Source organism: Mauremys mutica, chromosome 2 (genome assembly GCF_020497125.1).
Source record: "Mauremys mutica isolate MM-2020 ecotype Southern chromosome 2, ASM2049712v1, whole genome shotgun sequence".
Taxonomy (NCBI): domain Eukaryota; kingdom Metazoa; phylum Chordata; order Testudines; family Geoemydidae; genus Mauremys; species Mauremys mutica.
The window spans coordinates 12,388,722-12,406,621 of NC_059073.1; the positions used below are offsets into that span (position 1 = coordinate 12,388,722).

A 17,900-nucleotide genomic window follows, 5' to 3' on the forward strand; every position below is an offset into this window, starting at 1 on the left:
GTGCAGCTCCTGAAGAACCAATTGTCTAAGTAGCAATATCATTACAAATTAAGCTTTTGTAAATTTTATAAGTGCACTTGCAATCTTACTCCTTCTGAGGAGTGAATCTGAAATGGCAGATAGGATTTTGGACGCTCCCACTCCCTCAAACTCTCCTACTTTGTCCCACAGGCATTCAACACTTCTTAAAGTGACATTACTGTCAAAAGGAGTAGATTAAAAATAATGTAAACCCTGTATTCCTTTGCTTTTGTCATCTTAAATAGGAATTGCCATAATAGGTCAGATCAAGGGTCTACCTAATGCAGAATCCTGTCTCCAGCAGTGGTCAGAGAAACATGCAACAAACTCTGATGTAGACAGTTATGGAATAACCTGCCCGTCGAGAAACCATCTTCCAGAGGTTTAACTGCAAAATTGACTTTACCATCAATATAAATTATGGTGTGTAAAACCCTTGAATGTAAGGATTAATTTTCCTGGACTGTAAATTCCTATGGTTCACTTAGGGAAAAATTCACCCCTTTTGAGCACAAGACCTATGCTCACTTGAGTCCTATTTTGAAGCCTTAGCTGTGACTTCAGTCTCATGCTGGCCATTTGCAAAAGGAAAATTTCACTTTGAAAAAATGTGTTTCATTGCACCTGAGGAAGAGAGACAAAATAATTTCAGAGACCAATATGCTATCATATTTGCCTGTATATTTTTAATTAATTAAATTCTAGTCAATGTGTTATGAAAACTAATAGCTTATAAAATATAGTCCAAATTTCAATAGTTTCATTTGGGGTGTTTTGTAATAATAATAATAAAATAATAAGCTAACAGGTGATTAGAATACACCAAGGATATAATTACCTTTTTGTAAAATGGCTGATCCCCTGGTGCCCTTGTTTTCAGAAACTCTTCACTATTAAACACTCTGTGTTCATAATTTAGATGGTCCTTTACCTCCCTGTTAATAAAGAGCATGTTATAAGTCTGGCGATTTCTTAAAGAAATGAATTTTTGTAGTAAACCACTGGTACTAATAGAAACACACTGTATTATGAGAAGGCAGGTTCTGTTTTCTGAACAATTTTGAATCATCGAATTAAAGAAAATAAATGTAGAATCTTATCAATAGAAGTAAGGCAGGCTACCTGCTATCACTGACATTTTCCATCAGCAAATCCATTGACACACTGGGGTCAACTTCAATATCTGAGTTACCATGCAGTACCATCTGCTTATTAATGTCATTACTTAGGCCCCAATCCTGTCTGTGTGGACAAATCCATGAAGCCATCAGGAACCCCACTTTGGGGCACCGTACAGACAAAAAGATCTGCCTGTGCAGGATCGGGCCTTATTTTGTGCCATTACATTGCAAGGTATTTGATAATTTGAGATGTTTTGTGTGCACACCCAGGTGCAATGTCCCCTAAGTCCAGCCATAAAGCCAGCTTTACTGATAACCATGTTAAGCAAAAGAGATTTTAATTCAGAAAAAAGGAGACAGGAAAAAAGGGAGAACTAGTTAAACAAACAAAAACAAAAAAATTTAAAAAAATGCGTCTACATTTTAGCATATATATTATGGCCAGAAGCAGAGGCTATTCCCTTTCCCTTGGGAACCAGAAGTTAATAGAAACGTATGTGCTCCAGGAAGAGGACAAAAAGGCAAGCTACTCTAGAAACAGGATTGGAGAGATTGACTGCAAGAGGGCTACTCTCTGAGCCAAGGGCTGTGGGTAAAAAACCATGAGGTTACTTATCCTAGACGTATGCATAACATGGTGGATGAAATAAGGGATCTGTTTTGTTATTATATAATGATACTCAATATGAATTAATAATTAAGGATGAACTGAATGTTAAAGAAGGATTTGAATGAAGATGGTAATGGTACGGTGAACCAAATTTGGCACAACATACCTGAGGACGTTCACAAGACCTGTGTACCACATAAGTCTCAAGACTAAAGTAGGGTTTTAAAGACTCAAATATGATTAAAATATAGTTTAAATGGCGCCTAGACTTTGGTCTGGCCCTCTGCATGGCTGTAAATTCCACACAATTGTGAGAGAATCGGACAAACTTGGCAAATGGAGTGTGGCAATTTTGTCTAGAAGTGTTTGCAGAGTACTGAGTTATCAGTACGTTCGCTGCTCTTTATGATTTTTCATAAGGACTAAAAATGCCTAGGTCTGTTCAGCCATAGATCTCAAGGTACTATCTAAGGGTCAGATAAATATCATCAGCCTGCTTCACAGATGGAAGAAGTGACTTGCTTGAGGTCACACACCTAATCACTGGCAGAGCTCGACTAAAACCCAAGACTCAACTGCCCAGTTCTGTGTACTGTCAATGGGACCATATTGCCTCCACTTGAGTCATAAATCACTGACTGATGGCATTATCTTAATTGTATTATGGCAGCGTAAATATTCATATGAATCTAGAAAAATGGTGGTTAATAAAAGGATATAAAAACAAACCATAAATAATGTAGGTTTAAGTATAAAACCTCTGCATACAGAAATAAAAGACACTTTATTGAGGAAAATAAAAACCAGACAGCTTGAGCTGGAAACAGAAATTTCATCAAAGATTTACTTTCCTTCATTCCTGGACTCTGGTAGATAGAGCCTTAGAAGACAGAAGAGACATTGCTGGAAAAAAGAACAAAGAGAAAGTTTGAAGGAAGAAAAGAAGAAAGATAGCATTCTCCAAATGGGGTTGCCAACAGATTTTAATTCTAGATATCTATTTAGAGAGACGAAGTATCTATTCATTTTTGTAGCCAAGTATTCAACGTAATTTTTAGAGCTAAACTTGTCAGGTAGCAAAGTATATTTCACCTAATCTTTATTTCGAGTATATAGCAGTCAATAGTAAAAGCTCAGCAAATCTCACACTGGCAGCATATCAGATTCCTCAGACTCATTAGAAAAACATTTTTTCCTTCTCCAGACTATGTCAGTATCTACTAAGTGGCAATCGAGTACCAGCAAAGTCAGCTACCTCGAACTGAACAAATGCCCTAGGGTTGAGCTCAATTAGTCTTAACATGTCAATTTACATTTATTACTGGGATGGAGCTATGTGCTGACGCTTCCCTGATATACTGTACTGTTCCATTTATCTCACAATATGCTACATTACCAACCGTCACAAATATATCATTTGAATTTAACAAACTCACTCACTGGAGCCTGCAGAATCATCATCAGACCCTCAGTATTTTTATTAGCAGGGTAGCCATGTTAGTCTCTATCCACAAAAACAATAAGGAGTCTGGTGGCACCTTAAAAACTAACAGATTTATGCAGTCTCCATGCATCTGAAGAAGTAGGTTTTTTACCCACGAAAGCTTATGCCCAAACAAATCTTAGTCTTTAAGGTGCCACCGGACTCCTCGTTGTTTTTCAGTATTTTTATTCCTTTGTATTAAGCTAAAATATCATCATGATAAATCCACCAGCAAACCATGGAGCTCTCCCACTGGTATATCTAGATTTACAGAATCTATGTTCTTTCTCTGTGCTGTCCTCTTGTAGAACCTGGGCACTAGAAATGACACCTCTCCAAACACACACAAACCTATGGATGTCTCACATGAATGGGATGTTCAGTAAATGCTCTGAGCATGCTGAGGCACTATATGAATATTAGTGTATTGGGTTAGGGTCTCAGAACCAGTAGAGCTGGAACAGTTGGGCAAATACCTCAGAGGAAAAGAAAAATGTGACTCTGGTCCAAGTGATTAAGATACTCGGAGAATCTGGGAGAGGACCTTACAAGTACATTTTACTAACATTGAAATAATTTGTTTCTGCTCAAACCTACACAACCTTGCATTAATAAAGTAAGATCTCAGGGAACTAACGGGAAATTTGAGATTTTGCAGAAATGTAAAGGCAAATTTCAATAGATTTCTGGGGGGGAAAGATTTAGGAAAGTGACTGAAACCAACAAGAAAAATCAAAGCCAAGTTGACTGTTCTTTCATCTGCTTATGAGAAAATGAATTAAATATATTGGTACTTTGACTGCCATCAGTATGGCTGATGCCATCTATAACCACAGACTACAAAGCACTTGAATAACTTTTCATTTCCTGTTTGTGTTCTTATGCTTTAAATTTCACATGGTTGGGAGAGCAGACTCATGACACAATAGAAAGCATCAATGAGCTGCAAAGATCAGTCACCGCATCCGAACTCACGTGCACAATGGAAGAGTCATACAGAGCTAAAAGGTCACAGAAACAATAAGAACAATCAGTTCTGCATTGTGTCCACTGGCTAAGCCTATACAATCTCTTCTCCCTAAGCATCTTTTTATTCCTTCTTATGACCTTTGCAGCGTTTGCAGGTCTAGAAGACACTGGCACTACTTGTGTGACTATTAATGCTATTTATACTGAACCAAATCTGAGACTATCTGCAAATCTGAGACTTTTGGGCTACACCTCTCTCTTCCTGATGTTTTCACATGAAATGGCAGGGAGTTTAAAACAAGAATTTTAATTTCTCAGGATATTACGAGATACCATGAACTCTTCATCTAAAGTTATGGATCACATAATGAAACTATACCCAAATATGTGAACTGCTGAAATTTTAACACTGGCCACTGTACTAAGCTAGCAACAGAATTCTTATCGCAGTCCTTCAACAGATCTAGAGATTTTTCTCAGTATCTAAAAAGAAAAATAGCAACAGAATATTCCCAGAGATAGAGTAGGTGTGGATGTTAACTGGTACTAGGGTTTTATGGCATGCAATCATCATTATCATCACCCACCTGAAGATGTTGACAATTAACTGCAAAGTAATCTGCTGAACTTCAGTATTCAGTTTTTGCTGCCAAGCCCTCCTGCGCATTTGTAGTTCAATAAAGTCTGTATTGGAGCTGAGGTGACAGAGTTCTAGATCATAATGCAACTGAAGGCTCTCAACCCTAGGAAAGAGAAAATTAATGAGTTATCCCTTAAAAACCAAGGGTTTTTTGTTTGTGTTTTTTAAAGAGAAACTTGCATCTTACCCTACTTTCAACTAAAGAAATTACAAGATTTTAATTGCAAGTGTTGCTATAAAGCCAGTAACATTTCTTGAGAAGCCTACTCGTAATAAAACATGGAACTTTGGACATCTCTAGTGTACATACCCCCTGGAAACATTCTTGTGTGGTATGGGCAATATTTGCCTTCTAATAAGTCAGCAATGACCAGGGCCGCCCAGAGGGGGGGGCAAGTGGGGTAATTTGACCCGGGCCCCGCAGGGGACCCCACAAGAGTTTTTCGGGGCCCCTGGAGCAGGGTCCTTCACTCACTCCACGGGCCCCGGAAACCTCTCACGGGGCCGGGGCCCCGGAGCTTCTTCTGCTCCGGGTCTTCGGCAGCAATTTGGCGGCGGGGGGTCCTTCCGCTCCAGGGCAGAAGGACCCCCCCACACCCGAATTACCACCGAAGCGAGAACCGCCGCCGAAGTGCTGGGTCTTCAGCGGCAATTCGGCGGTGGGGGGAGGGGGCCCGCCGCAGGTCTTCAGGGCACTTCAGCAGCAGGTCCCGGAGCGGAAGGACCCCCCGCTGCCGAATTACTGCTGAAGTGGGCCCCCCCCGCCGCCAAAGACCCAAGGCCCCCTGAATCCTCTGGGCGGCCCTGGCAATGACTGCATTACACCTTAAGTGGGGTGGCCATCATCTGGCTTGCCATGGGAAGGGGTATACCACTTTAAGGGCTAGGGGGCGTAGAGAGGCACAGATACTGCTGCAGAAGCAGAACAGGTCAGCAAGGCAACACTGACTCATCCCCCAGGAACCTGAAGGGCAGGGACTTGATAAAGGGCAAGCCCTCCCTGCACCAGCAAGAGGTGTTTGTTAAAGGAGCAGAACAGGAGGGGTTCAGGACACCTATGACTGGCTCCCTGCTGAGCTAACCCCTCCCCGCTTCCTTTATAGCCCACCTTAACCCTCATTTGGGGGGTAGAGGGGAAAAGGATGTTAAGGTCCCAGCAGCAGGTTGGCTAGGGATCAAAATGGAAAAGGTGGCAGGGGGGAGGGAAGGGTCTGACGAAAGCCCTCAGGTAGATATTGAAAGAATTAAGGAGTTAACCGCACTGAATGCTTGTATGTGCTGGGTAATCCCAGACATCTAAATGATAAATCTGTGGCCTAATTAAACCATATCCAGAGTCCATCCTTCTTCCAGTATAGGCTGATCACGATTATGGAATACCAACATTAGTACCCATAAGGAAAGAAGCATTACATTGATCAGATAATAAAGAAGGGATACAGTAGTTGGGTTTATGACATATGCACTGTAACTGTATAAAGCTACCTGTACAAAAAGTCCAATTTACCATTGCCCGGTCTGGTATTTTTATTTATGTAACGTAAACAAAATCTGTCATAAAGAGGATTCCGTAGGACTTATCCTACTTACAGCACGAACCACTCAGGTTTCTTTTTACCTGTTTATAAATATTTCTGCTGCTTGTGAAGGGACATCTGGAATGACCACCTCATCTACAGATGATTTTGAATGTGTAATGTCTCCATTATCAATGTTGATTAGAATTAAATCTTCAGCTTCCTTTTTAAAAACAAACATGTTAATGATTTCAAGTATCAGAGGGGTAGCCGTGTTAGTCTGGATCTGTAAAAGCAGCAAAGAGTCCTGTGGCACCTTATAGACTAACAGACGTTTTGGAGTATGAGCTTTCGTGGGTGAATATCCACTTTGTCGAATGCATGTAGTGGAACTTTCCAGGGGCAGGTATATATAAGCAAGCAAGAAGCAGGCTAGAGATAACGAGGTTAGTTCAATCAGGGAGGATGAGGCCCTCAAAGAGAAACTGCTGAGCTTCAGTTCATCTGCAAATTTGACACCATCAGCTCAGGATTAAACAAAGACTGTGAATAGCTTGCCAACTACAAAACCAGTTTCTCCTCCCTTGGTTTTCACACCTCAGCTGCTAGAAGACTCTTTGATGTTAATGATTAAATACAGTAACTCCTCGCTTAACGTTGTAATTATGTTCCTGAAAAATGCTACTTAAAGCTAAACGATGTTAAGTGAATCCAATTTCTCCATAAGAATTAATGTAAATGAGGGGATTAGGTTCCAGGGAAATGTTTTTCGCCAGACAAAAGACTATATATATATACACACACACACACACACACATATATGCACACACATACCTATATATACACATACATACACAGTACAAGTTTTAAACAATTTAATACTGTAGACAGCAATGATGAATGTGAAGCTTGGTTGAGGTGGAGGAGTCAGAGGGTAGGATATTTCCCAGGGAATGCCTTACTGCTAAATGATGAACTAGTAATAGGCTGAGCCCTCAAGGGTTAACACATTGTTATTAATGTAGCCTCACACTCTACAAGGCAGCACCAATGGAGGGAGGGGAGACAGCATGGCAGAGGGAGACACACAGTGTGTGTGAGTGAAAGAGACAGCCGTGCATTGCCCCTTTAAGTATGCTGACCCACCCTAAGTACACTGCCTTTTTAAGTAGATTAGCAGCTGCTGTCTCAGCTTGCTGCCAGCAAGCTCCCTCGGTCCTGAGCCCTGTCATGTCCCCCCCCCTGCTCTGTGGAGATGGCCTGATGGGGTAAAGGAGCAGGGGGGGGGGCACCCTGACATTAGCACTCATCTTCCCCTCCCCCTTGCACAGCAAGAGGAGGCTCCCAGGAGCAGCTCCAAGGCAGAGGGCAGGAGCTGCACATGGGAGCGGGGCGGGAGGGACAGCTGAACTGCCTGGCAATTGATAGCCTGCTGGGCGGCTGCTGCACAGGGAACTTAGAGGAGTGGGGAGCTGAGCTCTCCTGCCAACAAAGCCACTGCGGCTTGTGGGGGGGAGGGTTGGAAGTTTTTTGTCGGCAGGAGAGCTCTCTCCTGCGGACAACAGCAGCTACACTGCGTGCCTTTTAGCAGCATGGCTGTAGCAGCACAGCCGTGTCACTAAAAGCCTCGTAGTGTAGCCATACCCTCACAAACCCTCAAACAAATGTAAATCTCTAAATTTTGGGCCCAAACCATCTGACAGTGTCACTTTGAGCAGCTGAAGTTTTATTTTTCACTGAAAATGCTCTTTATATATCAAGCCACAAAACACTCGTTAAAATAATATTAAAATTCAAAGAGAAGAAGAAACTGTGAATCCAATTCTGAAACTCCATTCTAAAAACTCACCTTTATATTGCTAAAGTTGAAGTGTTAAAAATGCTAATCTGGAAATCCATCATGACAAAGAATTAGAAATTTGAGGCCCATGTATTGCACAAAAATATTAAGCATTTTCAAAGCTGTGCTTGGTGCCGCAAAGAAACAAGCAAAGATATGGGCCCTCCCTGAAAAATTTACAGTGTGAGGGCCTGATACTGCAATCACATACATACATGCAAAACATTATCAACAGGAAAATTCCCACTGGCTTCAATGGGACTACTCATGTGCATAAATTACATCTGAGCATACATTTGCAGGATTGGGACCCAAATCTGACATCACATAACAAACAGGGATCATAGACCTTGTTGGGGAAGGAGAGGAAAGACAAGAGTTATAAGAAATAAAAATCACTTGATAACTAAATGATGGTTCTGCTGAAGTTAAAAAAAAAAATCTTTTTGTAAGAAATCTGGCAAAAATTTGTTTTAAAGAGGGACTGAATTGAGGAAAGGGAGGTGGCTTATTAAACAGACCTAGGGAAAAGGGGCAGCCAGAGTGGGAATGTTTTATGACAAACCTGGCTAACTTCTTCAAAATGATCAACGTGACATCCCATAAGAAAAGACGTTGGGGCCATTACAAAATCCAGCATCTGACGAGATAGAATAGGTACAAAAGTGTGTTGCCATTGAATAGGATGAAGGTACAACATGAAGCATTCAGCTATGAGTGTTAGCAGGGCCCAGTCAGAAGAAAAGAAAACAATCCTCTGCTCTGTTAAGATGCAAGTTATAATCTGGAAACAATAATGAAAATAACTAATATTAGTAGTAATATTTGTTATGTAGAGCAAATTCTATTGAAAGCATCTCCAAGCACTTTACCATTTACAAACTGAGGTTCACCTTCAGGGAGATCAATGTTACAGTAATACACATTTTACACATTGATAAACTGAGGCAAATACAAGTTAAAGGATTCTTACACAGCTGGAGCGTTAGGAATAAAAACCGGGGTGAAATACTGGCCCCAGTGAAGTCAATGAGAGTTTTGCCATTACTTCAGTGGAACCAGGATTTCTCCTCAGGCGTCCTGGTTATCAGTCCACTGGCTCTAGCCACAAGACTACAATGTAAGAGGCCTTTATAGCATCAAAATTAAGGGATAAAAAGCCAAACCAGACACTGATGAAACACACAAATGGACCACATACATTTTAGAGAAAAGGGCCACAAATTGTTAAGCTTGTATGGGCACAATTACCCAAATGCACGTGTATTCAGATGCACTAGGAGGAGGTGATCACGCACAAGATATTCAAATGGGAAGGCTGGTTGTGCACCAAATGCATGCAGACAAATACGTCAGATAGTGGGCACGGCTAAAAAAAATAAGCCAACACTACCTATTTTCAGAACTGAGCTGGATTAGATGCACACTAGGAACACACCAAAGGCACAGATGAAACAAGGATCCAGTCAGCCCTTCAGTTCAAAAGAGGAAGCAGCTGAGGGGGACAATGGTGATGTATTAAGAAAATAAGAGGGGCTGCTCGCAGGACATTGTCTTGCCTTTCTTCATTAATTACATTAGACACATAATGGTGGCACCTGTTGTGGCTCCACTGTTATGGTTGGCAGAGTTTTACATTTAAAACAGATTGAATTCTCTGCTATGTATGATAAAAACAGTGTATCCTCCCCCAAAATTACAGCACTTACTGTTTTAGTATGGAATGAATTTTATGGGAGTTTTCAAGTAAATCTGTTTAGTTTAGGAGTTTTAACAATTGGTCCTTTAAGAAATTTAGCACCTGGTGTTAGAGCATGAAGAAAAAAGAATAATCAAGCTAATGTGTCTTTAGATTAGATTAAATTGATTTTTTTTTAATCTGGACCTCAAAACACACAAATGCCTTAATCAGAAACGTATTTATTGCATGGTGTTACTACACGAAGCTAAATTATTTGAGTGCCCTAAATGGGCATTTCCATATATTTTTAATGTGTTAGGAATTCTTTTAACTTTAACCTTAGCTCTGAATTTCCTTTGTTTACAAGTGCATGATTTGGGGATAATTACATCTCTCTAATTTATTTAACCCTAAATTACTGATATGTACTCTCAACCTGAACTCCATCTTGCAGATTTTTTTCTGGGAACAGACAACAAAGGAATCAAGGTAACAAGCAAAAAAATGTGACACTTTACAGAACCTTTAAAGTTTTTTGTTTGTTTGCTTTATTACCTGTAGCACCTGTTCTGGTTTGAAACATAGTAATGGAAGATGAAGATCCAAGTCAATAATTGGGCTGTCTGGATCCTCCCGTGATGGAAAGACTATTTGAAGTGGTTTCATATTAAATATCTGTAGTAACACATGTTTTTCAATTAATTTTTAATGAAGAAATGGTCCCATAGAAATTTTAAATCCCAATTCTAAAATAAAATATTACAGTTATCTGAAAGAATTATTTGAGAGAGAGAGAGAGAGAGAGAGAGAGATAAGCACAGATTCTAAAATTTAGCTTTATATACAAAAGATAATTGCAGTACTAGAAGTATTAAACTCAATAATAACTATCTCAATAAAGATTTATAAAGCATTGTGTGTTTCTTTTCAGTCTAGTAAGAGATTTTAGATACTGAAACAGATATTAAAATAGAGGAAATGAAATACCTTTTTTTACAAAATTATAAAATGTATTTTGATGTAATCATAATAAAAACATCATCTTTAAGGGACTCTTGTCAATTAGGTCTATTGTAAGTTTAGTCTAACTGCATTCTGTCTTTCTAGGCTACCTCTGCCTTTATCAGAGCAATATGTCTGGATTCATCTGCTTTATTATCTAATATTTTTTCTCCAATTCTAACTGAGAAACTTTACCAAAACATAATTTGTAATTTCACCGCTTGCTGATTACAACTTAAAATGTAGACCAGCTTATAATAATTGATTTGATATAAATAAAGTTAATAATGAAGAGCTGAATCATGCCATTTAGACACAACCCACAGAAGGAACTGTGGAGAGCTGCACCATTCCAAAAGCAGCTCCTTGAAGCTCCCAGGAGCACACAGGGAGAATACACTCCTTTTTACAATGCACCTATATATAGTCCCCATTACTGTAGTATCTTTAATGTATTTATTCTCCCAACACCCTTGTAACATAGGGAAGTATTGTCCTCATTTTGCAAATGGGGAATTGAAGCTAAGTGACTTGCACAAGGTCACACAAAACATCTGTGGCAGAGCAGGGAACTGAAACCACATCTCCCAAGTACTAGACTAGCACTCTAACCACTCAACAACCCTTCCTCTCCTCACTACCCTATCTGCTGTGCAGAAAGGGCAGAGCTATGGCCCCACCTTCTCCCCACCTCTTTGGTGGACCATGTGTCCATTAGAAAACAGGGTAAGAGCACAGGTACTGACTTCAGTGGCATCACACTGGCATTAAAACTGGTGTTACAGAATATGCCCCATTTTACACAAACAACATACTTAGTATTTTATAGCAGGTAATGTTAAAATAATTATGAAATTGAGCTTCACTAATTACCAAGTGGAGTGTTCCTGGTGGAGGAGTGGGTATTAAAGATAATTTTGCTGCAAATTCTTTTATACGATCATCAACGTCTAAATCCTTGAGAGGTCTCAGATGTACCAGTAAGCTGAAATTAAAGTATGCCAAATATTTTTTTAAAAAGTAATATGCAAAGAGGCTAAAAAATAAACTCTTCCTTGATACCTTAAAACTCAAAAAATTGTTGGTATGGATAAAAATATTACTACAACTATTTAACCTCTGGTTTATTAGATAATTTAGAGGCTCCAATTGATTTTAACATTGCTGCTGTATATGAAGCTGCTCTTTCATATCTTTCACACACAACTTTATTTATTCTTCATGTGTGCAAGTCTGTCAAGTGTTTCTATTTCGGGAGTTTAACTTCTTAGTCATTTCAAAACCACAGAAGGCTAGAGATTATTGGAATTTAGCCTGTTTCTTGCAGGTTTACACGCACTATTCAGTTATAAATTAAAAATACACAAGCCAAAAAGAGTTACTACTGCAGCATTACAATTGAGAAATTAAATGCACGTCAAACTCCAAAGTTTAATTTACTAAAAAGTATCATTGCACAAATGTAGAGTAATGCAATAAATTACCATTAAAATGTGTGATTCAAGGTGCATGCATTGTAAAAAAAAAATTAATAACTATAAGAAGTTAGAACTTTGAATTTCCTGACTTTTGTGCATATAAATTTTCAATGTTAAATTACATTATCAGAATTTGGTTATTTTTTAAAAATGCTTTGGTTCATTTTTTGTACATAAATATGCTATTATGTTTGCCTGTGAAAATAAGTTCAGACACTTGTCAGCTCCAATTCATATCACAATATTATCATATTTTCAGTGCAATAGTAATTGGGATTTAAGCTCCAAGTGGAAGTGACCATTTCTTTCCCTATGTTTGCACATTGCCTAGCAAAGAAACAGAGCTCCACAGAGCACAACAACAAACTGGAGACCACCAACTGTTCCCCACAATCAGAAAATGTGGCTCCTGATCAGCCACTAGAAGACAAGGACAAATACGTAAAAGTTTATTCCAACCAATAACCGGAGGAGTCACATCTTAGAGAGGTTCTACTTTCAGTGCTGGAAGTCCTTTCTGACAAACTACAAGGTTATGTAATGACAGTCTAAAACACAAGATATAATCAGACTTTACCTTTCTTAGCACTGAGCCAGCCATTCAGCAGTCATATACAACCATCTAATTTTTCAAAAGTGACTAGTAATTTTGGGTACATTTTTGGTTGTCCAACTTGAAACACCACAGAGAGGCCTGACTTCCAGAAGGTGGGGTTCCATGTTTTCTGAAACTCATACCTCTTCAAGGTATCTCAAGTCTGCCACTTAAAAGTAAGTTACCCAAAATTACTAGTCGCTTTTGAAAAGTTAGACCAATGTCCTCTCCTGAACAGAAATCTGTAAAGATTATCTGGCCAATAGTTTCAAAATTCACTCCTAGTTTGGCCCCTCCTTTCAGATGATGACAACTCTTCCCTATCAAAGCCACGGTGATCCAATCTTTTCCCCCATGATTTTGCCATCTCTTAGAATCATAGACTAATAGGGTTGGAAGGGCCCTCAGAAGGTCATCTAGTCCAATCCCCAGATTTTTACCCCAGTTCCCTAAATGGCCCCCTCAAGGATTGAACTCACAACCCTGGGTTTAGCAGGCCAGTGCTCAAACCACTGAGCTATCCCTCCCCCCAACCTTCTCCTCACCTCAACCTCCAATCCCACTTTCTGGCCCCATCCCTTCGGCCAAGCAAGCCTAAGGCCTTGTCTACACTGGCACTTGACAGTGCTGCAACTTTCTCACTCAGGGGTGTGAAAAAACACACCCCTGAGCACAGCAAGTTTCAGCACTGTAAAGTGCCTGTGTAGACAGTGCACCAGCGCTGGGGGCTAGCTACGCCCCTCATGGAGGTGGGTTTTTTAGAGCGCTGGGAGAGCTCTCTCCCAGTGCTCTGACATGACTACACAAGCCACGTTAAAGCACAGCCACAGCAGCACTTTAAAATTGCCAGTGTAGACTAGCCTAAGCTTGATTCTTTAGAACTAGTCACCACTGCTTCTTAGTTAACCTAGGGGAGGATGGTTTTGAGCAACAAAAGGTGCTTCCTCCTACAACACACTGCATGCACTGCTTCTGTAGAACTCCCAGACCCTGAAGCTCAGGGAACAAGATCCTGGGAAAAGATATCAAATCCAGGTCTCTTGTACAGCACTGCAGACCACTATACTGGCTAAACAATGCAGTGCTCTCTCCCTTGCTGGAGTTTTGAGGAATCACTCTGGCCCAATGTACCTGAAAGAGATACTTTATTCAATAGTGACCAGTTCCAACTACCTCTGCATAATAGAATATGGGCTTCTGCAGCACCCCTGCCCAGACTTCCTGTCCCCAGAACTACGCAACTTAAGGTACAGTTCCCAATACCTCACTTGCCACAGACCTCTTCCTTTTTCCATTATTTGATCTACCTACCCTATCCTAAGCAAAACTCGAGTTGTCTGCTGCCTTTCCCACCAGAAAATTCAACAGGAATGCTTTGGGTGTCTAAGTGTAACTAATGAACACTAGAACCTGATTCAGCCACTAAGACCAAAGTCACTAGTGATTTGGGGGGGGGCCTCAATTTTTGGGTGGTCAACTTGAGACACATCAGAGGGGCCTGATTTTCAGAAAGTGCTGAGCACCCACACACTGAAAACTGGGCCCCTTTAAGATCCATACGCTGAAAATTGGGACCCTTTAAGGAACTGCAAGTAGAGTATCCAAAAATTAATACTCTCCAAATCACTGGTCACTTCTGAAAACCTTAACCTAAACTTCTTGCTTCTCCAGCATAGGTAACAGAAAAATTAAAATAAACCAAGGCAACAGTTTCAGAGAGCCACATAGCAATAAAGCTGTCCTCAGAACAGAATACCTGCAGCTATCCTAGTCTGTCACTGTGACCTATAGCAGAACACCCTAATGGTGTAGAATTTCAACCAGGAGGAGTGTCCTCTGTCTTCCACACATCTGAAAATTTGGGCAGGGAGAACTGATTTTCAGCTTTCTGGTATTTTGAGCAGAAGTAAAATTGTACCCCAATTAAGTCATACAAAAGGTGCTCAGTTATAAAGATTGAAAAGCTTTCCACAATCCTCCAAGCAGAGCTATGGTCCAGCAAAAAGTGTTCAGTGTTCTAGTAGAGAAAAATTAATTCTGAAAAAAATAATGGTTCAGAGGTTAAAAAGCCAGAAGGGACCACAGTGACCACGTGTATAATACAGGTCATAGGACTTCCCTAAATATATTCCCATTTGAACTTACTAGAGCACATCTTTTAGAAAAACATCCAATCTGGATTTTAAAAATTTCAGTGATGGAAAATTCATCACAATCCTTGGTAAATTGTTCCCATGGTTAATTACCCTCATGGTTAAAAATTTGCACCTCATTTTTAATCTGAGTTTGTCTAGTTTCAAGTTACAGTCACTGGATCTTTTCATAGCAAGGTATATTACATTGGAGAGTCTCCTCTGATCAAACTTCTGTTCCCCATATAGGTATGTAGGTTCCTTCCATTATGGGGGCTTCTGGACCTTACCAGAGGTGTTTAGATTAGGCTTCTTTGTACTGTGCATTGGTTCCAAAAAACTACAACTACTTCCAATTGAATTGTAGCGGCTAGGCACTGTAAGGACTACAAATCCTACGATGCAGCATTTGGCATCTTCTGGGACACTTTGAACTTATCACTGCAATCCTGTATCTGGGCAGAAGTGGAAAGTCAGGAGATCCTACAGAATCCTACAGTATTGATAGGCTGGGAAACTGGGTAGCTGGAAGAGAGAGGAAGCTGAGAAAAAAAAAAGATCATGGCCTGAAAAAGTGTGTCCAGAATTTCATGAGAAGGGAGGGGAGCCAGCTGTGCTACCTTACCAGGTTTAGACATCCAGCAGCATAGGAACTAGTAGCAGTTGCCTGTATTTAGATCCAGAGATTTGGAAGACTCAGTTGCCCAGACATCCCAGCTGAAACCACATGACCAGTATTAAGGACACACTGTACCTGCAGGCTTGCTAGCTCATTTACTCTCTCTCGTAGCCAGCTACTGAAAGCTGCATCCAGAATCGCTGGCTGTACTGGCAGAACCTGAGTTGTGCCACAGGCAAGTGTGAATATCCGGGAGACTATGCTCCATATTTTGGGAGACCTTGTCAGTCCCCTGGGTGGCGTGGTATGAAAGTCCTTATGCTAGAGACAGCATGTCGTCGCAGGCTACTCAAGAAGACGACCAGGGAGCTTGTACAAAAATGAAATTGCCTGTTTAGAGTTTATGGCTGTTTTATAACTGGGATTATTACCAGCTACCACTGTATCAATTTTAACCTGCTCTATATAAAAGTGTCTCACTCCCTATTATCTGGACTGCCTCTAATTCCACAGAGATACCTAGTGCCACCTTTGAACTCCTGTTCATCATACCCACAATCGTAAAGTGTCTGGGATTTTAAAACTACAAGGGAGCAGGCACTCTGGAGGTGCTGATGGTGAATGTTCTTGTGGACATTTAATGGGTGTCAAGTATCAGAGAGGTAGCCATGTTAGTCTGGTTCTGTAAAAGCAGCAAAGAATCCTGTGGCACCTTATAGACTAACAGACGTTTTGCAGCATGAGCTTTCGTGGGTGAATGCCCACTTCGTTGGATGCAAGAGTGGGCATTCACCCACGAAAGCTCATGCTGCAAAACGTCTGTTAGTCTATAAGGTGCCACAGGATTCTTTGCTGCTTTTAATGGGTGTGTTTGTTTTTTAACTTAAGTCTGTTGCAGTGAGTAGCGATTAAGTCACAACCACTAGCTGCCACCTATTATCATCTTGTCACAGTTGCTACAGTAGGTAGCAGTTTTATTCTGTTGCACTGTCACTGTATTTTGCTAGATTACTTTGAAGTAAAGCTGCTCGTGGATCCAACTTGCCTATTGCATCGTTTAGGCCAGAGTTATTCCTGGAAGCTACCAAGGTACCCTACCATAGTTATACAGTGCATATTCAGATGGAGGCACAGCCAACTGTCATTCTTTCTAGAAGTATAATGCTGCTGCAGATAGGTGGACTGAAGATTCCCACCTACCCAACACCGCCACTAGGACCTCCCCAGGATCTTCATCATCCTTAAGAATATCAGATGCACAAGCAAAACATGAGCACTTGCCAGCTTTCAGGGAAGAGAAGGATACAGCTACTTATAGACTGTGATCAAGTCACTCCTTAACCATCTCTTTGTTAAACTGAACAGACTGAGCTCCTTCAGTCTTTCACTAGTATATGCCTACTAGGCTATGCAACAGACATTACCAGCACAACGAGAAGGCCGGTCAGTGTTCTGAGGCATAAACAGTATCTTAGGACGCCCAATAAATCATATGTCACAATTAGTCAAGTTAAATCCTGACATTTGCATCAACGAAAAGGAAAAATGTACAAAAGGAAAGGAACAGACAACTTTAAACAGAACTGTGCCTATTTATGTACAAACGCTCCCCGACTTACGCAAGCATTCCAAGCCTTGCATAAGTCGAACTTTGCGTAAATCGGGAACATATACTCGACAATTACGCTAAAAAAAAAGCTTATAGAACTTTTTCCGTAAGTCTGGATTCGCGTAAATCAGGTTTGCGTAACCCAGGGAGTGTCTGTACTACTATAGTATTTGATAGTGATGCCTCGGAAAAGCCTGCCCAACGGCAATGAGCTGTGGGAACAAAATATATACTTCAAGCAAAGAGATTACAAAGGAGTGTACAGGTTCTCTAACACAATTAACTGAGCATGATTTACTTTAGAAATTTTTCAGAAAGGAAGGCCTTCTAACAGCATCTTTGGGCTGGCTCACAAATGTCTCAACCTTCTGTAGAGCAGACTTGGGGACATGTTGAGGGAGAGACAGAGAGAGAGAGAGAGAGAGAGAGAGAGAGAATATGTTCATCCATCCAAGAAGGGGAATCACTCAGAAATGGGTGGTTACCACCAACTAAAAGATGCTTTTTTTCAGTTTAGCTAGAAAGTAGGAGAACTTGTGGCCTAGGGATAAGCGTACTAGACTAGGCCTCACGAAACCTGGAT

At 40.6% G+C, this 17,900-nt stretch overlaps 1 protein-coding gene across 1 annotated transcript in view; it reads right to left on the reverse strand.

Annotated features, from left to right (window-relative positions):
• DENND3 (DENN domain containing 3) overlaps positions 1 to 17,900 on the reverse strand; it is a 72,937-nt gene that overhangs the window by 33,177 nt on the left and 21,860 nt on the right. The window contains exons 5-10 of the mRNA XM_045007062.1: positions 11,758 to 11,869; positions 10,438 to 10,557; positions 8,767 to 8,985; positions 6,463 to 6,584; positions 4,792 to 4,947; positions 860 to 956 (exon numbers count right to left, since the gene is read on the reverse strand). Of these exons, the coding sequence (XP_044862997.1) occupies positions 860 to 956; positions 4,792 to 4,947; positions 6,463 to 6,584; positions 8,767 to 8,985; positions 10,438 to 10,557; positions 11,758 to 11,869 (826 nt within the window). The remainder of the gene's footprint in view (positions 1 to 859; positions 957 to 4,791; positions 4,948 to 6,462; positions 6,585 to 8,766; positions 8,986 to 10,437; positions 10,558 to 11,757; positions 11,870 to 17,900) is intronic.